General features: G+C 35.4%; 1 protein-coding gene, 1 non-coding gene and 1 pseudogene across 9 annotated transcripts; 2 read left to right on the forward strand and 1 right to left on the reverse strand.

Annotated features, from left to right (window-relative positions):
• Positions 1 to 4,701: 4,701 nt before the first annotated feature.
• On the reverse strand, positions 4,702 to 6,070 carry LOC132800819 (pentatricopeptide repeat-containing protein At1g20230-like; annotated as a pseudogene).
• Positions 6,071 to 10,739: 4,669 nt separating this feature from the next.
• LOC107419636 (uncharacterized) lies at positions 10,740 to 18,020 on the forward strand. 8 transcript variants are annotated; one of them, XM_060814420.1, is made up of 11 exons: positions 10,740 to 11,028; positions 11,621 to 11,661; positions 11,725 to 12,125; positions 12,252 to 12,410; positions 12,994 to 13,077; positions 14,552 to 14,647; positions 15,403 to 15,495; positions 15,570 to 15,713; positions 16,294 to 16,401; positions 16,840 to 16,903; positions 17,653 to 18,020. In XM_060814420.1, exons 3-11 carry the CDS (start codon positions 11,769 to 11,771, stop codon positions 17,730 to 17,732), a joined length of 1,185 nt encoding a protein of 394 aa, XP_060670403.1. In that variant the 5' UTR covers positions 10,740 to 11,028; positions 11,621 to 11,661; positions 11,725 to 11,768; the 3' UTR covers positions 17,733 to 18,020. The 8 variants fall into 8 exon arrangements, with proteins under 8 accessions (XP_060670403.1, XP_048329550.1, XP_048329556.1 ...); XM_048473597.2 differs by lacking the exon at positions 11,621 to 11,661 and adding an exon at positions 16,685 to 16,736 and having other exon boundaries at positions 10,743 to 11,028; positions 11,710 to 12,125; XM_048473595.2 differs by lacking the exon at positions 11,621 to 11,661 and adding an exon at positions 16,685 to 16,736 and having other exon boundaries at positions 10,744 to 11,028; positions 11,710 to 12,125; positions 17,642 to 18,020.
• A 1,472-nt stretch (positions 18,021 to 19,492) lies between these two features.
• On the forward strand, positions 19,493 to 22,896 carry LOC107419624 (uncharacterized). Its single transcript, XR_009635917.1, has 3 exons — positions 19,493 to 19,708; positions 21,697 to 22,041; positions 22,865 to 22,896. It is a non-coding gene; the product is annotated as an uncharacterized LOC107419624 (transcript).
• Positions 22,897 to 23,857: the final 961 nt, after the last annotated feature.

The following is a 23,857-nucleotide window of genomic DNA, read 5'->3' on the forward strand; positions in this document are numbered from 1 at the left end:
AGATACCTGAGAATCCATTTGACTGCTTCCCAGTGTTTCTTTCCAGGATTTGAAAGAAATCTGCTCACAACACCTACTGCATGAGCAATGTCTGGTCTGGTACATACCATTGCATACATCAGACTTCCTACCGCTGAAGAATATGGTACTGAAACCATCTCCTCTATCTCTTCTTTGGATGAGGGGCACATTCTCTTACTCAACTTAAAATGATTTGCAAGTGGAATGCTGACCGGTTTGGCTTTATCCATGTTGAATCTCTTTATCACCCGTTCAACATACTTCTCTTGAGATAGCCATAACCTTCTATTCTTCCTGTCTCGGATTATTTGCATTCCCAAAATTTGTTGAGCTGGTCCTAAATCTTTCATATCAAAAGACTTAGACAATTCTTTCTTCAGCTGACTAATCTTCATTGCAACTTGTCCAACGATCAACATGTCGTCCACATATAGCAAAAGTGCAATGAAGTTTCCACCTGAAAATCTTTTAATATAAACACACTGGTCTGCTGCAGTCCTTTTATAGCCTTGACTCACCATAAACGAGTCAAACTTCTTATACCATTGTCTTGGTGCTTGCTTGAGGCCATACAAGCTCTTCTTTAGCTTGCATACGAGGTTTTCTTTCCCTGAAACCTCAAATCCTTCTGGCTGCTCCATGTAGATTTCTTCATGTAAATCACCGTGAAGAAATGCTGTCTTCACATCCATCTGCTCAAGCTCTAGGTTTAGACTTGCTACTAAACCAAAAATGACTCGAATTGAAGTCATTTTTACCACTGGTGAAAAAATCTCATCAAAGTCAATTCCTTTCTTCTGAAGAAATCCTTTGACCACCAATCGAGCTTTGTGTTTCACCACCTTTCCGCTGCCATCTTTCTTGAGCTTGAACACCCATTTATTCTTTAGTGCCTTCTTTCCTGTTGGAAGCTTAACCAACTCATAAGTATGATTTTTCTGCAAGGATTCCATCTCATCTTGCATTGCTTGCAGCCACTTTTCCTTCTCTTGATGAGAAACAGCTTCCTGGAAACTCTCTGGCTCCCCTTCTTCAGTAAGCAGAATATACTCAGATTCTGGAAATCTTTTTGATGGAATTCGGCCTCGCTCAGATCTCCGAACTTGTAAACCACTGGTTTCAGGAGGTGTACCATCATCTGACCGCTGTGATGGCCCTGCAGCTGCTTGAGAGGATAGAGTCTCCCCCTGCTCATTATCCCCTTCTTCCTCCTGGTCTGCTTCTGGTATATCTTCATGCACCTCATTATCCTCTGTGGCTATTTGTGCTGGTGCTGGATTAGGACAAAAATTCTCGGCACTAGAACTACAATTAGGAGACATTCTGGGCTTTTCAATGTCTTCCATTTTCTGGTTTTCTTAGAATACTACATCCCTGCTTCTAATAACCTTCTTTGTTTTCGGGTCCCATAACCTGTATCCGAATTCTTCATCTCCATATCCTATAAAGATGCATGGAGTAGATCTTGCATCGAGCTTCTGTCTGAGCTCCTTGGATACATGTACATAAGCTAAACAACCAAACACTCTTAAATGAGAGTAGGAGGGAATCTTACCCGACCACACTTTCTCCGGAATTTCAAAGTTCAACGGTACTGACGGTGATCTGTTGATTAAGTAGCAGGCGGCACGAACAGCTTCTCCCCAGAATGGCTTTGGCAGCTTAGCCATACTGATCATACTTCTGACCTTTTCCATAATGGTTCGGTTCATTTTTTCGGCTATTCCATTATGTTGTGGGGTGCGAGGGACCGTCTTCTCATGTCGAATGCCGTGTCTTCTGCAGTAGGCATCGAACTCCTTGGAAGTATACTCGCCTCCATTATCTGAGCGGAGACATTTCAGCTTCTTTCCTGTTTCACGCTCTACCATGGTATGAAACAGTTTGAAGTAATCCAATACCTGGTCCTTTGTCTTCAAGAAATATACCCACACCTTCCGTGAAGCATCATCAATGAAGGTCAGGAAATACTTGTTGCCACCTAATGATTCCACCTCCATGGGACCACAAACATCAGAGTGCACCAGACTAAGCAACTCTGATTTTCTCGATGCAGAGGAACTGAAGGAGACTCTATGTTGCTTACCAAACAAGCAGTGATTACAAGGATCTAGCGCAGCATCCTTGCAAACAGTGATAAGCTTCTTCCTTGCCAAAGTGGACAATCCTTTTTCACTCATGTGACCGAGTCTCTGGTGCCACAGATTTTGAGACGCCTCTCCTTCTGCAATATTGAGGCTGTCTGCACATATCTTCACATGAGTCTTGTACAACATTCCATAAATATGTCCTCGGGCGACAACTATGGCACCTTTCGTCATTTTCCATGTGCCTTTGCTGAAGTAGTTGTCATAGCCTTGCTTGTCTAAGGCTGCTCCCGAAAGTAGATTAAGCCGAAGATCTGGAACATGACGGACATCCTTCAAAGTGATTGTACAACCAATATTCGTTTTTATCTGAATATCACCAGTTCCCATAATCTTTGCGAAACTGGAATTTCCCATCTTTACCGTACCAAAGTCTCCTGCTTTGTACGTTTTGAAGAAATCTCTGTGTGGAGTGACATGGTAGGATGCTGCAGTATCGACTACCCACTCAACATCTTGGGTTGATATATGAAGGCATGTCTCTTCTTCGGTGGAGCAGAGCGCCACTTCTCCTGTACAAGTGACTAGTGTCTCTCCATCCTTCTTCGGCTGATTACCTTGGAGTCTCTGCTCTCTCAACAACTTTCTGCAGTTCTTCTTCATGTGACCCTCCAGGCCACAATGATAGCACTTATACGATGATTTTCTGCCGTCTGTAGATCTGCCTCTGCTCTTGCTCCTGCCTCTCCCCCTATCTCGACCACCTCTTTGCTGTCTTCCTCTCTCTGTGACGAGGGCATGTGACTGATCCATGCCAATGTCCTTTCTCCTGGCCTCTTCATTAAATAGGGCATCCTTAACCATAGCCATAGTGAGTTTGCCATTCGGGGCCGAATTGCTGAGAGAGACTACCAATGTCTCCCAACTGTCTGGAAGAGAGCTTAGAAGTAGGAGGGCCTGATCCTCATCCCCTAGTTGGTAATCCACAGCAGATAGTTGATTTACCAAGCTCTGGAACTCACTGGTATGCTCGGCTACAGAAGTTCCACTCTGTAATGTTAGATGTACCAATCGCTTAAGCAACAGGGCTTTGTTCCGAGCAGTCTTGGCCTGGTACATGTCCTCCAATTTTGTCCAGAGGGCATATGCATCCGTTTCCTTCGCTACATGATGGAAGACACTGTGGTCGATCCATTGCCTGATCTGACCGATCGTTTTCTTGTTTAATTTCTTCCATTCTGCTACTTTGCTAGGATCGGGGTTTTCGCCTTTAGCTTCTATAGGATCAAACAGATCCTTACAATTGAGGAGATCTTCCATCCGAGGTCTCCAAAGTGTATAATTTGTGGCAGTGAGCTTAACCATAGCTCCCGAAGATGATTCTTCCATTGACATTATGACTTGACCAAAATTGGAGCTGAATTTGGCAAAACGGAGTTAACCGTTGCGTCCGGAACGGCCGAAAATGGTGGACTTGACTCTTCCGGGGTCAAAATATAATTACCAGAAATTTTGGGGCAAAAATGTAATTTCACAAAATTTCTGGGTCAACCTGCAAATACAGAAATTATAGGGGTCAATCTGTAATTTCCAATAGTTCAGGGGCTTCACCGTAATTTTAGAAAACTACAGGGGTCACTCTGTAATTTCCAATACTTCAGGGGCTGTTCCGCAATTTCAGAAAATACAGGGGTCAATCTGTAATTTCCAATACTTCAGGGGCTGTTCCGCAATTTCAGAAAATATTGATGACGTGGCAGATGGTGCTGACGTGGTGACACGTGGCAGATGACGTGGCAGAGGTGCGCTGACGTGGCTGATGACGTGGCTGCTGACGTGGTCGTCTTCAACCTCCAGACGGCGCGTGAGGCGCGTGAACAGTTGCAGAAAAATTTCAGTCGGCGCGTGCGGGCGCGTGGAACGTCAGTTTTCTCTCCGGCGAACTTCGTTGTTCTCCTCTCGTCGGGTACTTTCACCTGGGATTGTCAAATTAATTATTTGAGCAACTTTCCGAAACACCAACTTGAAGAACAGTAGCTTTGTTTCTTCAAATTTTGGACCCAAGCTCTCGACCTGGAGCTCTGATACCACTTGTTGTGGTTCTCTGACCACTTTAGAGAAGAAATATGAGAAGAAAAATAAAAGAATTCTATTAATCTCTTAAAAATAGAATACAAAAATAAAAAACTTCTCTCACTTGGATTCTCACGTGGAATCTCTCCCTACACCCTCCAATTCTCTCTGGAATTGCTCACTCTTCTCTCAAGCTCTCTCTGGAGCTTAAACAACTCTCTCTCTCGGAGTTTTTCTCTTGCTCACTTGGCTTGTGTTTCATGCAACGGTGAGGAGCCTATTTATAGGCTTACAAGGCCACACTTTTCAACATCTTAGCCCACAATTGTTGATCGGTGCAGCAATGGTGTCAACAATGGTGGCTGTGGTTGGTGAGGTTGGTGCGGCTGTGGTTGGTGAGGTTGGTGCGGCTGGACTTCACACCCTGGCCCATTGTAACATGGCAGTTATTGACCAGTAATCCTCACAAGTCACAAGAACAAACTCCCATCTTTGAAATGATGGAAACGTTTTGGGTTTTTCAAAAAATTTCTCTTCTGTCACTGGACATGAATTTTATATAGCATGGCAATCACCACAAATTCTGGGGTTCATAATTATCCTTAAATCCCCAGTGCTACCGTCAACTTCTGACCATGTCTACACAAGTCACAAAATCTCATCCTTGTCCTGCTCGTGTGCACCTTGCAGCGTGAAGCTTTAACTGGGAAAGGAAACTGATTTTTCATCTCAACACTCTTAACTTATTTAACTAATCTTCAATAGTTTGCTTCCTTTGGGAATGCAGTTTGTTTCCTGCAAGAAGCATATGAACTTTATTTTTCACCTCAATCCAACCGCAACAGGAGCTTTTTCTAAGACCTATATATGCCATTCATCATCTTCTTTACTTTGTCAACTTCAATCCACATGGCCTTGTAAGCATAAATATTGGATAGAAGAGTGTAATTATCTGGATTCCTTGTTTCCAATTCAAATAGACATTTTGTAGCAATCTCTCCTAAACTCACATTGTTGTGAACTCTACAACTACTTAGTAAAGCTCCTGATACAGGAACATTTGGGTTGGTTGGCATTTTCTTTATTATAGAATAAGTTTCTTCAAGTTTTCCAGCACATCCAAGAAGTGTTACGATGCAATCTTAATGCTTCAGTCTAGATTCTATACCGTGCTTCGGAACATGCTTTTAAAATAATACCACCCTTTATCTGTTAGGCCTTTTTGGCTGCATTGTGACAGTAAATGAGTAAGAACTCATCAAATCAGGCTTTTGTCCACTCTGCATCTCATGGAACATGTTCATGGTTTCCTTAGCTTTCCCATGGATTGAATGTCCTTTCTTGGTGGCATTCCAAAAAACCAAGTTTCCGGTGGACAATATTCTATCAAAAAAAAGCTGGGACAATCCGATTTTTCCACATTTTGGGTACATATCAATTAATGCACTACCCACATATACATTATTTGAGATCCCTTTCCTAATAGAGAAATAACGGGCTGCCTTCCCATGCATTAATGTTGCAATATATGTTACCACAAGCTGGAAGCAAAGCAAGTGTTCAGCTTCATACCCTCAATCTGCATGCATCTCAAATTGAAACGCTCTAAAGAATCCATATCTTTCGCCCAATCGAGGAGCTACAATATTCAATTCCATCCCCATAGCTAGGCAGCCACATGTGTAACTAGAGCATTGCAAGCGCCCAACATCCATTTGATCCAATTCATTAAAAACTTGTGACATCTCTAGCGTACAGGCATGCTTCCCATACATATCAACAAGCACACTCTGAATACATTTATTGGGCCCAAGTCTCTGCTCGACCGCATAATAGTGAACTTGGATCTCCAAGTCTCCTATTAGGTTGAAAGCCTTTTTTGAATGCATCTTTTGAACATATGAATTTTACCTCAGCCCGTGATTATTCCATTCCACTTTCGACACTCTAATATTGTGTTCTAAACCCACATATTCCTCATCTCATAGGAAAGTTCGTTGGCCTAATCTACACATCCGCCTCCCAATTAGATGGAAATCAAAGCCTCCAATTGACCAAACCCCACTGGGGCAGTCGATTAGAAAGGTCGTGTGCATACCCAAGACCACCACATATAATGTACATGCACATCAAAGAGGATTGTAATGTGTTTTTTGGGTGAAAAGTGGAGGATTATCATGGTCATGGTTGTTGGGAGGCAAAGTTGGTTCTTAAAAGAGCAAGTAGAAAGGTGAAAAAGTTTTGTCTAAAACTTAAACCAAACTCGGTTTAACTAGAAAGTTGGAAAACTAACTTTGGAAAAGGTATTTAGAAGAGGCAAGGATGAAAGTAAAGGTTGATGTCAACTGACATGGAAAGCATTACAAGAACAATTGACATACACTTGATGTCTAAAAGCTTGAAAGTATTATAACATGAGACGTACATTTGGCCTTCACATTGTAAGCTATTTATAGCTTTACAAAGTTGACTCTACATTAGAATTTACAAAATAATGACTCTTAATTGCATAACGATGAAGCAATGTGAACACGTTCATGTAGCCATCATCTTAGCTTAGCTTTGAAGCATTCAACCAAGGCTCTACTTGCAGCCTGGCTTAGCCGAGATTGATTTAGCCACTTATGTAGCCTTGCTTAGCCGAGCTTGATTTAACAAAGTTTAATCTTGTCTTGACACTTCTTGCTCAACTAGGTTACAAGTAGCACCTCAGGCTCCTCAAGCTTTTCTTTTTCATGAAGCAACTATCAAAGCCGTTCATAGCTTGTCCTTTTACAAAACTTTACCTAAGCTAGACAAAACTTACTTCATGGCTTTGTTTGTTTTGCCATAGGTTTACAAAACTTACACTAATTATTACCACAATTTCAATACTCCTCTTTGCCGATGTTAGAGTTACATACTTACATACATAGAAGACTACCAAACAAGACAAGTGAAATTACATTTTACAGTGATACGTATTTCAAGACTCCTAGAATGTATCATCTTGCTCTTCTTTGATTTGATTTCTTATTCTTTTCTTGTCACTAGCATGTGAACATTTTGCCATGTTTTTTATCTTCATTTTGATGGTCTTCACAGTCTTGCGTCCACAGATTTGTACAACAAGGCTTTCTTTTACACCACCTGATTTGTTCTCTGAAGCAACTTCATCATCAGATAGGACTACAACAGTATCCTCTTTATTATCATCATCATCTTCTATGACAATGATATGTGGAGATCGTGGCGCTTGACTTTGAACAACTTCTTGTTTTCTATGGACATCTTTGTTAAACAATTTACACATATACAAACTTGAATTTCCATCCTCTAAAAAAAAGCTTTAGTTTTTTAAAAGAACTGTGACTGACTCAACATCATTTTTAGAGATTCTACATCTCTCATTGAAGATTCTCACCGCATAACCACTTTTTATCAATTGAGGTACACTTAACAAATTTTTAATAACGGCAAAAACATATAGAACATTGGAAATAACCATATTACATTTGTAAGTTCTGATTCGAACTTCACTTTTTCCATATGCTTCCACAATTGTTCCATTTGCAGTCTTGATCTTACCCGTTATCCTTTGATCCAAGTTAATGAATATGCCTGTATCATTGCACAAATGATTTGTGCAGCCACTATCAATCAACTATTCTCCTCTGCTTGTGTTTGCATGGTTGTTCACTACCTCTTTGCTCAAAATCTCTTGGACTCATTCTATATCATCCTTTTGCTTCATCTCTCCTTTAAACTTACAAACCTTTTTGACATAACCAAAGTGCTTAAAATAGCTAAAGGAAGCATGTGGTTTCTCTTGGCATGCATTTGGCATGTGACATGCATTTTTGTCAGAGCCCTTCTAGGATTTCTTATCAGAACTCTAATCTAGCCTTGACTAGGTAAAATCCCATTGAAAATTTCATAAAAAATCCAATAGCATCTCCTCTATGATTGAAGTTTTCTTAAAATAATCCTGCACAGAAATCACACTTCAAAGCATACAACTTGTAACATCCGTGTTAAAGTATATAAAAAATTTTCAAAATTTAACTAAATTTGACCAGAATTGACCAAGAAGTTCAAAAATTGACTTTTTGATACGGATGAAAATTTGCTTTCCATTAGACATCATTGTGAAGTATGCATCAACTTAAGTTTATAGATTAGTAGCACGCTAAAATTGAAGTTTAGATCAGATTAAGATTGGCATATTATTAGTATTGGTGCCTTAGGATGTCAAGATTAGTATTGGTGCCTTAGGATGTCAAGATATCTAGTTGCAGATATCTCTTTTTATATTTATTTGCCAGAGGTGTTTAAAAACGTCAAATACCACCTGACATTAGTGCATCAAGTATACATCTTATATATATTTTAAAATTTTTTTCAACATATTGATTTCATTTATGGGTTTCAATTGTTAATTAATCATTTATTATTTTATTTAATTATTTTGAATATAATATTTATTATATTATATTATTTTCACCTTAATTTTACTTATTTATTTAAAAAAATATTTTTTTAATTTTACTTATTAATTTTAAAAGAATATTTTTAGGGATATTTATTTAAATAATGTTTTTGTTTTATTTTTTCTTTATTTTATTTTCCACAAAAATATTTAAATGTTTGAGGATATAAAATTATGGATTTTGAAAAAATAATTTTTAACTAGGAGAACTTTTCAAAATGAATTAGTAAGGTTTTGAGAGGAAAATTACTCTTCTAAATTTTTTTTATTTTAATTTCTTAAAATTTTCTTATTATTATTATTAATAACAATATTAATAATACTTGCTATTATCGAAACTTTTAATATTTATCAAATAATTATTTATTGTTTTTATATTAATATTATATTTTTTATTAATATCACTGTTAATACATACCTCTGATTGGGAAGATTGAGATCTCATTAGTTTTTCTTTGTTTTTCAAACTTATTCTCCTAAGTCTAGGTCGGTAGCAGACTGACTACTAGGCTACGTGCCCTTCCTACTGCGTCCTTCTATTAGTGTATTCCAATAGAGTTCTTCTTTTTCATTTGTTCTATTATTATTATTAGTTGTTTCGTTTTTGTAATGTCTATACTTCTTAAAATAATTTTAAAATGCTTTGGTATTGTGGATTGGTAATCTCTATAATACTATTCATGTCTATTAATTATTTTTGCATCTTCTTTATTTTTGAAGTGTTGCAAACGTTTGAAAATTTTGTATTAAGGGAGAGGAATAAGACAATTATATCTTTTGAAATATGTTTTCTGTGCCAAAAAAAAATTTGAAAAAAAGTCCAATTTTAAGAGAAATACTGTTAGAGTTTTTTGTAGAATTTCTGTTGAGATTTCCTCTAGACAATGCTAGTCTAGGGTTTTGATAGGGAACCTTTAAAGGGTATTGCCACAACTATCTTATTCTTCTTAACTTACTTTAAAATTTCTACAAGGTTACAACACTTTAAAAAAAAAAAAAAAAAAAGCAATGCCAAAAGAATTAATCAATAAATCAAAATAATTTTACACAAAACACAAAATCCACAACTCAGTATTAGAACAGTCTAAATAAATACAAATAGTATTGAAACAAGAGAAATAATAGTAGTAATAATAATATTACAGACTTATAAAAAGATTAGTTTCTATCTAAGTTGAGCTACTTGTTGCCATTCGTGAAATAATATAACAATAACCCCAATAGTTTAATCGTGGTATGCTGGTGCTTTCGCATTCCTCGTCAATTAAAATCTAAGTTGAGCTACTTGCTCTTCAATATAATATCTTATGCTATTTAGCATATTTCAGCAATGAACTAATAGTTTCTAGCATGGAATCTTTTTTCTACTAATAGCTATTTAACATTAGAATTGTTAGTATAAAATAATGTTAGCTTCTAAGCATGATAAGGGTCCGTTTTTATATAATTTATATAAAAAGAGCTCTTGGTTATATGGTTTTTTTTTTTTTAATTAAAGTTTATGTAAAAGGAATTTTTATAAAAAGCTGTTGAGTGATAGGTTGTTCGTTTAAAAAAAATATTTTTTAAATTTCATTTAGTACTGATATTCTTGTAGACTTTCATATAAAATAGAAGTGAAATTTTCTAAAAAAGTTAAAAATTTTAAGTTTTCCATTATGATTTAAAAATATATATATGTATATATATATATATATATATATTTTTTTTTTTTATCAACAAGTATTTATTAATTTTTAATTAAATATTTATTTTTTAAATCAAAAAAAAAAATTATGACAACTAATAAATACTTATTGTCTAAAAATAAACCATAAAAAAGAGACTCTTAAACGAGCAACAAGTTCGTTCCTTGGCAGGTCCAGTTCATGCTCAATGCTTTAATGCTCAATGAGTCAATGCTAAATTGCATTGATCGCAATCAAACTTTAATTTTTTAAATTCATGTCAGATTGGTAATTGTCGTTTGAGTTACTGAAAGTGAGTGAGTGTCAGTGCAAAACATTTAAATTGGGACGTAATTTTAATTTGTGGAAATATATATATATATATATATAGAAAGGTACAAATCTTAAAAATAAATTAAAAAAAGAAGTAAAAAAAGAAGAGAGTGCTAAATATAAATTTATTATTATTTCAGATTACTGAATAATCAACAGTTAGCCGCCGCCTCGTAGGTGGTAGGTTTCCACAGCCTCCGGGGGCTTAACTAGCAAGAACAAGAAGTAGTTGTTAACTGACTGAATATCAGAATATCTCATCCTTTCTTGATTTCATTTCGTTAGGTTTGGGAATTTGGATGCTAGCTTTGCTTTCACCATTTCTCTTTCGGCTCCGTCCCTCCGACTGCCCGCCATTTATCAATCTCCTTCTCCTCCGGTGGGTTTTCAGCGCATTGTAAATTTGCTTTCCTTTTTAGGGCTTATATCCGTTCTATTCTATTTGTACAATCATATTCTCTGCTACCACTTTTTCTGCCTTTGTTTTTTTTTTTTTTTTTTTCATAACATTCATGTTTGTTTTATCTGGTACTCAATAAAATTGAATTGAATTTTGATTAGTAAATTTTGATCTTTTATTCCAGAAATTTTATTGACTTGGTCTTTTTTCTGATAAATTTGGTGCAGTTTCTTTGTTTTTTTGACTCTCTAGGAAGTCCCAAGTAGGTTCACCCAGTTTTTGTTCAGAATAGTTTATGCTTCCTCCTGTAACAAGTTTGATGCATTGTCGTTTCTTCTGTTGATTTGCCAGGCCTGTTTTGCTTGTGTGCATCACGTCCTTTGAATTCCTACTATTTGCATCATATGGATTGGAGTAGGATAAACAAAAAAATAAAAAAAAAAATATATATATATATATGTATATATATATGTGTAAAAATTTATGCAATTTTTTTTTAACAGTAAAATTCATATGGGCTTAAAAACCTCTTCTTTGTGAAAATTTAGTGCCCCTTTTGGTATTGCCACAGGAAAATCTATCAACTTTACGAAAATTTAGGCAATTCACTAACAGGACTTGTTTAACGCTAAGCTGAAGGAAAATTGAATTGTCTTGTAGTTACAAGTTGAATAGCAGCAGATCAGCAACCTGGATAATAAAAGAGAAAGCAGAGTGTGATGAGCTGCTTGTGGCAATTTCCATCATATGTAGCGGCAATATTTAGAACCAGCAGTCGTTTCACCCAGACCAGTTTGAATATATGCTCTGCTGGCCCATGGAAAACAAAATTTGACTGCAATCCTCATATTACGCATCTCAGTTTACACTCAACTTTGACCACATTTCATGCTCGCCTCTACTCATCAGGAAAGGGCAGCAAAAATGGTGGCAGGGGTTCATCTCGGCTGCATCACAAGTTGAAACCAGAACCAGCGATGGAGCTGGAAAAGAACGCCTTCTATGTGGTGCGCAAGGGGGATGTCGTGGGTGTTTATACAAGTCTTAGTGATTGTCAAGCTCAAGTTGGTTCTTCGGTAATTCTTTTATCAAGTTCAAGTTAACAATGAGGAAAATTAGCTAAATTTTTACTGTAAATATCAATTCCGTGGATGAACTTGACAGATTAACAATAAAAACATGATTCTGCATTTCCCAAATAGATTTGTGACCCTCCTGTCAGTGTGTACAAAGGTTACCATTTGCCAAAGGACGCTGCAGAGTATCTTGTTTCACGTGGACTTAAGAATTCCATCTACACTATCAGAGCTGCAGATTTGAAAGAGGATCTTTTTGGGACGCTTGTGCATTGTGCTTTCCAAGTAAAGATAAATTTTAGCTTTTTTTAATTATATCTTGTAGGTTGAAGATTTTTCCTTTCACTGTTCATTATATTTTGGAGTTCCAAAAGAAAACATTTATCTTAGCAGTTGTCCAATTGGAATTAACTATGAATCTTGCTCTCTGTTTTGTACTGATGTGCCAATCATCTGGTGATTTGATTTTGGCTATGCGCATTATGTTATGCTGAATGGTTTTTTGAAATTATTCATCATTCTTGTCGTATGCTTCACTCACCTGATACATTTGGGAGCCAATTCAATGTTGTGTATGAGTAACCCATTTGTTTTTAATGCTGAAGGCTTTAATGATGTCCAAGAAACTTATAAAAATAGTTTTCCTTATGGGTTAATATCTTTTCCTGTTACTGGATTGTCTTTTTTCATTGGAAGTGCTATATGTACATGGCATGTTCAGCTTCTCATTCTTCCTTTTTTTTTTTTGATGGGGGGGGGGGGGGGGGGTTCATTCTTTCATCTTTTTTAATGTCAACTACATTACTCCTCCATATATCTTGCGGTACTTTTGTGGTTTGGATGTATGCATTTCTATTTTACATTTCAGGATCCAGCATCTTCATTGTGTGAAACAGCTGCCAAGGATACATCCAAAAAAAGATCACAACAAGAGTTTGAATTGAAAAATGTGGTAAGTTAGGAGGGTACCAATATCTGATCTTGAACACCTTTCTTATGTAAACATAGAATAATGGCTATTTTGTGTTAATGTCATCAATAAATTATTCATATTAGTTAACTTATAACATAATTGTATTCTATCTCTGATTACTTTATAACTAATGTTAATGTCATCAATAACTTATTCATATTAGTTAACTTATAACATAATTGTATTCTATCTCTGATTACTTTATAACTAACTACATTAGTATTGACTATTTCGCAAGAGAGGAAGAGAAAGCCTCCTATACAGTCAAGAAAACTATAAGTGCCATAAGGCTTTCATGATTAATCATTGGTTATGTTCTAAAGTTCCACACTGGTAATGAATTTCACATTTGATCTACGAACTCATAAAATATGGTCCATTTGTCCCGCATTATATTAACAAGAAACTTCTAACTTATTCTCTGTACAGTTAAAGTTAATCTTCTCTCCAACTAACAGATGTGATAACTAAAACCAGCATTTTCCCAATTGTTTGGGATGGCTGGCAAATATAGCTTGTTTGGTTGAAATCCCAAACGAATTGGTGACCTTGGTTTCGGTGGGAAATGAAAAACTTAGCCAACTGACCTGAGAACACCTTTGCTAAGTTACACACTATGAACTTAGATGCAGAAAACAAAAAAATTATTATATCCTTGGAACTCAATTGAAGTAGAAACCCACAAGAAAAAGATCTTAGTTTTATCCCATAAAATCCGCACACCTTGAATTGTGTCTTCAATTTTTTGTACTTATTTATTTAATTTTTTGCCACATATTGCCTAGATTAAAGTTCATCGTTGAACATTTTTGAAGAACATTCCCTCTTTTACTTACTCTAAAACCTCACAATAGATATAAATAAATGATCATTTCTTAGAAGATAAAGATAAATTCACTGTTTTATGAAATAATTACACAAGTTTACCTTTTAATTAAATTTTGTGAGGTCTTTAGATTTCATTTTCTATGCATTTAATCTCTTTTAGTGTTATATATATATATATACACATATAAAACCAGTCGTATGAGACAAAAGAACCGACCTAATAAATTTTTCAATTTATTTACAGGTTAAAGAAACTAAGTAGAGTTCCATCAATGATACATAGGGTATTGGAAATAAGTTTCTCAGAAATCCAATGGTTTTCTTCTAATAATGAAAAAAATTGTATGTTTTATTACTTGGGTTTTCTTTGTCATTTCATCTGTAATGGGGATCAGCATAATTTGACCACATGCATGACAGATAACAAGCCTCTAATGCCTCGTTGAGTTACCATAAATCTCAAAAGTTAAAGCAGGTCCAAGCCAATTATGTATATCAACTCTACGCAACACAAAACAAGACTTATTGTTGCAGTTGAATATTTTAAGTATCTTTGCAGGTATATTTGTGGATGAAGCTTCAATTAGGCTACTTTTGGATTAATGTGTAATTTAATACTTTGCAGGAAACAATTGGTTCCACTTCCATGTCAAATGATCCATTGAAAAAGCATGTCAAGTTAGATAATTTTGCTGCCGTCCAAGTAGCATCTTCAGATGGTGTAAGTTAAGAGTTATGGTATTGCTTGATGATGTAAAAGCAACTTTTTTTTTTTTAGAGATTCAATAGCCCCCACTTAGGTACTGTTAAATTATGGTATGAAGTAGATGCAACAAATAAAGTGGCAGAGAATCAGAACTGGTATCATTTTCTTGTTCATTGATTTAATTCATTGTTTTGAGTCCATTAGGTGGTGGAGGGCTTTTTTCCAAGGTATCTTTTTAATTTAAACGTAAAACGAATAGGGAAAAGATAGAGATCAAATAGAAGTGGCAAAAAAGAGGGAGTGGAGAGGAGGAAGAATAACACTCAAAGATAAAGGCATTAGGAGGAAAGAAGAACCAGTGAGAGGATACAAATTACAATTTTATGGTAACAAATCTCTGAAAACAAGTTACAAAGTAGCCTATTTATAAAGGTAGCAACACTCATAAGAAACTTAACAGCTGTAGTAGGAAAATTTAACCCTCAAAAACCCTGAGCAACCTTCAGAAAAAAAACTGTAATAATGCCATAAAAGAGGTAATTATGAAGGCACAATGACACCCTAATTAAATACATTAAATAAAATATGAAATCCTAATTAGATGTCTCCACAATAATCTCATCACTTCCGGGAATTTTTTAAATAATTGATGGCAGGCAATTCTTTTATTTGCAAGGTCATGAATTATTTGTACATGTATATACATAGAAAAATTTCTCCTGTTGTGTACAACCAAAAACTACGATCTCTGTGATGTTGGTTTATTGTAGAGATCCTGCATTCTTGAGTTTGATGGTGCATCGAAAGGAAATCCTGGACAAGCTGGTGCAGGTGCTGTGCTGCGGACTGATGATGGACTTGTGGTAAACATTTTACCTTTGGGGTTTTTTATATTTTGTTTTAATTGCTCTGTTTTCTAACCTCGCTTTCTGTGTAGATATGTAGACTACGCGAAGGTCTAGGCACAGCAACCAATAATGTTGCAGAGTATCGAGCTATGATTTTAGGGTTGAAATATGCTCTTAAAAGAGGTTTTTATAGGATCCGTGTACAAGGTGACTCAAAACTTGTCTGCATGCAGGTTATTCTTTTTTGTCTTTATCCTTGAATCTTTTAAGGATATTTCTAATTAGTTGGCTGTGATTGTTATCTACATAGTTTTCAGTTTTCCTGGTAATTGTTTTTGCGATTTCTTCCTGCCACCTTTTTCACTGGTATATATTCTACCTTCTACCCTTTCTTTGGTTGTTTGTTAATGTATGCTGCTGATGAAGGAAAATCCCGGTGGTTGTTACTGATCACAGAAAGTAGAACAAATCCATTACCTAGGTAGGAAATTATATCTTAAGACAAGAAGTTTAATAATATTTAGGCAAAGTGTCTCGTCATTTTAGGCGTTATTTTCTTATTCTGTTTGACTCTTTAAGTTGTCTTCCTTTGGCTGGACTTGCTTGGTTTTGCAAGTGGAACATGTAATCCAAAAGTTCTTATGATATTTCATTTGGGGTTATTGGCTTGGAGCATACTTTAGTATTTTTATGTTCAATTTTGAATCTTACAGTGTCACTTAATTGAGCCATTTTTATGTTGCACTGCCTCAACCACAGCTTTTCATTTTCCATCTCCGCTTCTATCTTTTTTACTGAAAAATTACTGGACAGGTCCAAGGTTTATGGAAGGTGAAAAATGAAAACATGGCATATTTGTATGAGGAGGTGAAGAAACTGAAGGAAAAATTTACTTCTTTTCAGATTGATCACGTTTTGAGGGTGTGTAAAGTTACATTTCTCTATGTTTTGTGCTCTTTTCTATCTTTATTCGTGATTTTTTATTGCAAATCTTGCTCACCATGATATTTCTTTCTAATTATCTATCACTAAGGTAACCAAAAAGAATGTTTGATAGTGTTTAAATTTTTTTTTTTTTAAAAAAAAAAAAAAAAAAAAAAAAGATTTTAAGTTAGGAGTTTCTTGAAAGTCACCTTAACCCTTACCACCTTGGCTGAGGCTGTGCTTGATAAGGTTCTGATTCTTTCCTATATGCCTTCTGAAGGACCTAAATGCAGAGGCAGATGTTCAAGCAAATTTGGCAGTCAGTCTTCTTGGTGGGGTCTTCAAAATTATATTTGTCTTGAAGCAATAATTAGTTACCTTTCTTTCAATCAAGTTGTAAATATATATCGTCATGTGACCAATTCACTGCTGCAGATGGTCAAGTTCAAGAGGAGTCTGAAATTAGCTAGGATAGCAACTCTTGGAATAGGTCTTGCTGGTAAAGCTCTCAACTTAATTTCCTTTCAGAATTTTGTTTATCCAACTAATTACTTGTTTGTTAACTTTTATGTGAACTCTCCCTCTCTCTTTTGCCTGTTTTGAAGGACTGTTGTTGAAGTATAGATTAATGACACATGGCTGTTATACTATAGCAAATAAAAAACGAACCATCACCTTTTAAAATGGTTTGGAATGGTTTTCAATTCAGCATGTTGTCTTTCCTTTTACACTGCGGCAAGTACAAAAAAAATCCAACCATAAGCATAGCTTAAAAATAGAAGCTCCAAGACAATAAAAAACAGAAACTTTTCCAAACGCCCTCTAATTTATGCATAGGGAACGTTTTTGCTGCTAAAGGTGATCAAGTTAAAGGGGAGCCTGAAACATAGTTAAAATAATATTCTGTTGCAATGTCATCCTTTAAATTTTGCATAGATAAAGAAGCCTACACTGATGTTAAAATTCATCAATTACTTGGGGATGTTTTTATTTATTTACTTTATTGTTTTCTGTTCGAAATTTATCGATTATCTCTATTATTTCCTTTATTGTTTTCTGTTCGAAATTTATCGATTAGCTCTATTATTTCCACGTATAATTGAGATGAAACTAGACAATTCATGTTACGGGGGAATCATATAACAATTTTCACTTACTAGCAGCAAATTCATGTAATTGTTTAACAATAAGAGTGGTGGATGATAATGTACTATTGTTTTTTTGGTTGCGTTTTCAGATATCTTGTAGATTCAAGTACAAGTTTTTGGGGCTTAAGCTCAATTGATTGGAGGTTTTTCGAGGGGCGTGGCGAGTATATGATTTCATAGATCTCAGTTCGCTGACAAGCTTTCATTTTTGGTGGTCTGCTGTTTGATGAGTTATCTGACATGAACAGTCATAAAGTTGATGAGACAGAATATGTAATGCTTATCTTTGCAGTTATGGAGATGTATTTATTTTTTAGGAAATCCAATTCAACAAATTCTATTCCTGTACACATTATTAGCATATGCTTCATATAGCTAAAGCTTCCATTAATTTCAACTACTTTGCCGGATAAGTACAATGAATAATGATTTTTAATTTTAAATGAGAAATTGTTCATTATTTATTTATCTTTTTTGGTATATAATCATTCATTAATTTTTGTATTTGTAGGGCAGGATTGTTTTGGCCTATATTATAAGCATTAGGAAAACGTTTAATATTAAAAATTTTTAAAAAAATAACAATATTTGATTATATATACATGCATATATTCAAGCTATGCTTCGGCAAAGGAAAAATTAAAAAAGGAGCACTGTTATTTGGGAAAAAAAAAATGTTAAACCCACCATTTTTGGATGTATTGTCTTTAATATATTAAATTAATTTTAATAATTATTTCATGGTGATAATATTTTATCACCTAAAATTATATAATATTAAAATTATTAAAAAAAGATAAAACTTTTACAAAATAATAATTAAAAAAAAGAGTTAACGTGCAGTGCAGGTCTAAGCAAATGAGAGAGATTTTTTTTTTTTTAATTTATTAACAAAGTGCAGATTCCACCAAAAAAATAAATAAAAATAATAATAAAAATAAAAAAGGTGCAGATGATAGAAAGAAAACAACCGATGAGAAGAAAAAAAAAAAAAAAAAAGAATATTTAAACACTGCAATCCGGTGATATGTGGGACCCACCACAATTTATCCAACTAAGTAAGCACGCCTATTTTGCCAAACATCACACCGACTAATCAACACTATTCATCCCCCTTTGGTCCAGGCCTCCAGGGTAGCAAACGCACAAGAAAGTAGATATGTGGTTCCTAGCATTCAAGAAAGTAAATTGGTCCCATTAATGTAAATTGGTCCCATAAGAGCTAGGATTTGAGAATAGTATAATATTACCAACAATTACAAAGTAACTTTTTAAGAGAGAGAGGGAAAAAAAAAAAAAAAGAAAAGAAAAGAAATACATATGACTTAGTTTATGAGCCCCCAAAAACGAAAACTACAGTAACTTAGTTTTCTCACAAATACTTAATATTGAAAAAGTACCAATTTTTAATTAAAATAAAGTAAGAATTTTTTAATAATATATAGGCATATTATATTAAAAAATAGTTTTGTATGCATTAAAAATAAAATATAAAATAGTTCTAATAAAATGCCTCCACAAATTTGTTTTCTTAAAAAGTTTGTATAAACCAAATAATAAAAAGTATTATTTAAAAACATTAAACAAGAAGAGAATAATAAAAGAAATTGAATAATGCTATAATTTTTTAGTATTAATTGTACATGTTTTTATTATGACGTTAATTGCATATCATATATGGTGAATATAAGTTTTGCTAATAAAGTAAAAGAGAAATGGAAAAACTCATGAATAAAGTAATTTAAAATTTGAAGAACTTTGTCAACAAGCAGAGAATCGAGATCCTATGGTAAATTATTAGTGTGGGGACAAACAAGGTGAGACATTAATTATTTGACCTAAATATATAATAAGGTTAATTAAGGCAACTGCAACTCCTGATTCAAGTGGAGGCAGCACATGCAACTTCGGTTCCTGTACCAAATGAAAGCATTTGCAGTGAGTCGTAGCAAATACAAATTATAGGAGTGTGGAAGAGAAAGAGAAAGATGGAATGGAGAAAATCTTATGTTGATGTGATACTGGTGCCGCTGGGGTTTCTAGTGTTTTCCGGCTATCATGCTTGGCTTTGGTACAAGATTCGCACGCAGCCCCTCACCACCATCATCGGCTTAAATGCCTCGGCTCGACGTTCATGGATCTCGACAATGCTTAAGGTACCTATTAATGCTCACCATACATAATTATTTGATGTTTACCATTAGAATTGCTCATCATCTCAAATAAGTATATATATTCATGGACTGCATGCATGGTACTGGAAGCTCCTCGTACGTACAAACTTACTAATATATTTATCCGTCACGGCATCCCCATCAATATATCATATATATATATAAAAGAATTTTCTAGTGCAAAGAATTTTCTAATGAGAATGTCATTTTAAAAAAAAAGTATTGTTTAAATTATTATAATTTTTTAAAAAAATCATTGTTTAAAATTTTTATTCGTATTTTAATAAAATGTAGTTGTCCGTATAAAAAATGAATTATATATATATATATATATATTTATTGTCATCTTTTTCTATTTTGGTAATCATGTTTTATTTTATTTAGAATAAATTATCAGTTTAAAAATAAATAATTATAAAAAATTAAACCTATACATTTAAAACATCTTCAAAAGGCCTCTATCAAATAAAAAAAATATTCTTAAACATAAAAAATAAAACTTTAAAAGATCTTTTCACAGTAATATCTATATTATGTTTTTTTTGTTTATATTATAAATATTTATCGTTATATTCTTTGTTTTTATTATAAACATATATTGTTATGTTATTTCTCTTTTATTTATTTATTTAAACTCTCTCATAATTAATTAATTTATTAATAATTTTAAAAGATGTCAATAGGTAGAAGCAATAAAATTGATAATTAAAATTGAGAATTTATTCAACGTTAAATCAAATTATATAATATTCAATATACAGAAGGCATTCAGCATTTAAGGGTGGGGGACATTTGCCATGGCCATTTTTTATTTTTTTTTTATACCCATATTACCCTCATTCACCTTTGTACGTGAACTACCATTTTTCAAAACCCAAAAATCTTTATTAGACTATGTTTCAAGGAGGCAAGCTTTTGCCAAGGAAAACTGAAGGAAGATATAATTAATGCCTCTAGAACCAGGAATCCATAGATTTTAATCATAGCAACACTAAGTAGCTCTCTATTGGTAATTTTTCTCCATACCCGATGCGGAACCAACCTTTGTGCGGCTTGAATTTCTAAGAAAGAAGAAACACAATAATCGTTCCAAGGCTAATAAATGGTATTGTAAAATCATCCTATTTATATTGTATGGTGATGGAATTATCGTTCCAAAGCTAATAAATGGTATTGTACAATCATCCTATTTATGTTGTATGGTGGTGGATTTGTATTTCTTCCACTTTAGAATGAGTAAGTTATGAAATTGTAAATACATGGTAAAGTTCTTCAACCCCAAATTTGAATGTCCACCTTGGTTTTCATCCTAAGAATACTGCTTGATCTTCCTGAACGATTAATCAGAGTTCAATATAGCATGCTCATCCCGCAATTTATTCCTGATGAGACTTAGGAAAGAGTTTTTCAAAACTGGTTGGACATACAAATCAAGATCATTGTTAGTGAAGAACCGGAAGAAGGCCATTAAAGGCAATAAGTTTTCTCTGCAAAGGGTAAGTTGCTGCAACAGTCCATGCTGCAAGTAGCTTTTTGCATGGGCTTCATCTTTAATTAATGGGTTAATCAGTCTCCGATACTTTCAATTTAGGTTTTTTACTTTTATATTATTGCAATTTAAGCCTTTTATTTAAAAAATTGCATTTTATTACTTTAAAACTGCTATAGGCTGTTTGTCAAAAATTTAATTGGACCAAAATTAAACAAATTGAAACTTAATGAGCACCTAAATTAGAAGTTTTAAATATAAAAATCAAAACCAAAAAAAAAAAAAAAAAGAAAAAAGAAAAAAAGAAAAAAAAAGCACCACCTTCCTCTATCATCTTTTAATTTTGTCCATAACATCTTCCAACGTAATAAAGAAGTGCAAGCAAATTCCATCATATCAGCATCCTGTCCACCATATATGATCTGTGATGGTGGAAAAGCTAGCTCTATATGATTTATTAATTTATAAAGCCCTTTTGCAGGACATTGACAAGAGAAACATCCTAACCGTCCAAGCTCTGCGGAACAATATAATGGGGTCGACCCTGATGGCTACTACATTAATCCTTCTGAGTGCAGGGTTGGCAGCAGTAATTAGTAGCACAGCAGTGTCAAAAAACCGCTGAACGACATCGTTTTCGGTGCTCATGGGGAATTTATGGTGGCACTCAAATATGCAACACTATTAACTACTTTCATGCTGTCTTTTTTCTGCCATACTCTGTCAATTCTGTTTCTGAACGAGGTGAGCATCCTCATAGGCAGTTCACCTCCAGCAGCAGCTATGGATGAACTCACCTGGCATGACTACTTATTGTCACGGACTTGTTTGTTTACCCTTCAAGCCGTGCGGCCTTAGTTGCTATTCCGACCCTTTGTTGCAACTAAGTAAGCCTTTTGCTCACTAAAAGAGAAAGCTAAGCAAAGAAAGCTAGAGCACAAAGAGAGTTTGGAAGAATGAAAGTATATTGCTTAAGAGAGAGAGCTTTACAAGAGAAGCTTGGATTCTTGGATGGTTTGGCCAAATGAGGCCTCCACCTATTTATAGGCATACAAAGCTTAATCCTACGGCTATAATTGCTTTAATCCTACGGTGGAGAATGGGTGTCTAGATCCTTCCCACCTACTTTCCCACCTACTTTACATAAAATATCTAAAGAAGCATCTAGAATGGATATGTACATGGCTTGACCTAGAGTTCTCCACAAGGTTCTAGAGAATTCTACACTACTCTAGGTGCTTGGCCCATTGTAAGGCCCAAAATAGGCCCAAAGTGGATTATAAGGCCCAAAATGGATTGTAAGGCCCAAAATGGAGAGAATGCTCACCAAGTGTTTGATGAAATGCCCCAACCGTGACATTCTCCCCCACCTATGCCGTCGACGTCCTCGTCGAGCTTGCTTCATGGAACCTCTTGATATGATCTTCAAATTGCCAAAGCGCGATAGCAGGTTCCCAACTTGCTTCGCTATCGGGAAGTCCCTTCCATTTCACCAAGTACTCATGACTCGGATGGTTGTCCCTTCCACGAACTACTCGATCAGCTAAGATGCTCTCCACATCCTTGTCATAAGTGTTGTAGACCCCTATTGGTGCTCGCTTGGACTCCCCTCTTGTTTGGTCTTCCTCATCCTTGTAGTATGGTTTCAGACAACTCACATGGAAGACCGGGTGAAGTTTGAGTGTAGGAGGTAACTCCACCTTATAAGATACCTTGCCCACCTTCTTGACGATTGGAAATGGTCCCACGTATCGACGAACAAGGCCTTTGTGTAGTCCTCGGGTAGACTTGTGTTGGGATGAAAGGATTTTGATGAACACCAAGTCTCCCACTTGATACTCCACGTGCCTTCTTTTGGCGTCCGCCCACTTCTTCATCTTCTTGGTGGCCTTATGAAGGTACGACCTTGCTAAGTCCACTTGTTCATGCCAACCTTTGGCAATCTTGAATGCGGCAGGACTCCTTCCTCCATACTTGGTAACAAGTGTTTGTGGAGTGAGTGGTTGTTGCCCCGTGGCTAACTCGATGCAATGATCCACCTCCCTCCTTGGTGGAAGTTTCTTGGGTAGTTGTGGTGGCATGACATCCTTGAACTCTTCAAGGACTTGGCTAACCTCCTTCGGTGGCTCCTTGGAAGTAACTTCTTCTTCCTCGCGTAGAGTAGCAAGGAATGTAGGCTCCCCTTTCTTTACTCCTCTCTTGAATTGCATGGCGGAGAGGCGGTTGGAAGTACTTGGCTTGTGCATGGTTGGAATCATGCAAGGGCCTCCCTCCATTATACACACCGTGTTGTAGCGAGGGAGTGGTACCACATTGAATTGCCTAAGAAATTTCATGCCAAGTACAATATCAAAGTCATCCATAGGAGCAATGGAGAAGTTTACGTTACCTTGCCAAGTGCCAAGGTGCAACTCCACGTTACGGGCCATGCCATCTAGCGGTTTAGCCTCTGCGTTCACCGTTTTCAACCACCCTTGACCTTTGTCGAGTTTGAGGCCAAGCCTCATGGCCTCCTCCTTCCTTATGAAGTTGTGAGATGCGCCGGTGTCTACCATGACTTGGGCATCTTTCCCATTGATACGTGCCGCCACGTACATTAGGGAGTTGTTCTTCGTGTTGTTGGTTGGGATATGACTAGCCTT

Source organism: Ziziphus jujuba, chromosome 2 (assembly GCF_031755915.1).
Source record: "Ziziphus jujuba cultivar Dongzao chromosome 2, ASM3175591v1".
Classification (NCBI taxonomy): Eukaryota; Viridiplantae; Streptophyta; class Magnoliopsida; order Rosales; family Rhamnaceae; genus Ziziphus; species Ziziphus jujuba.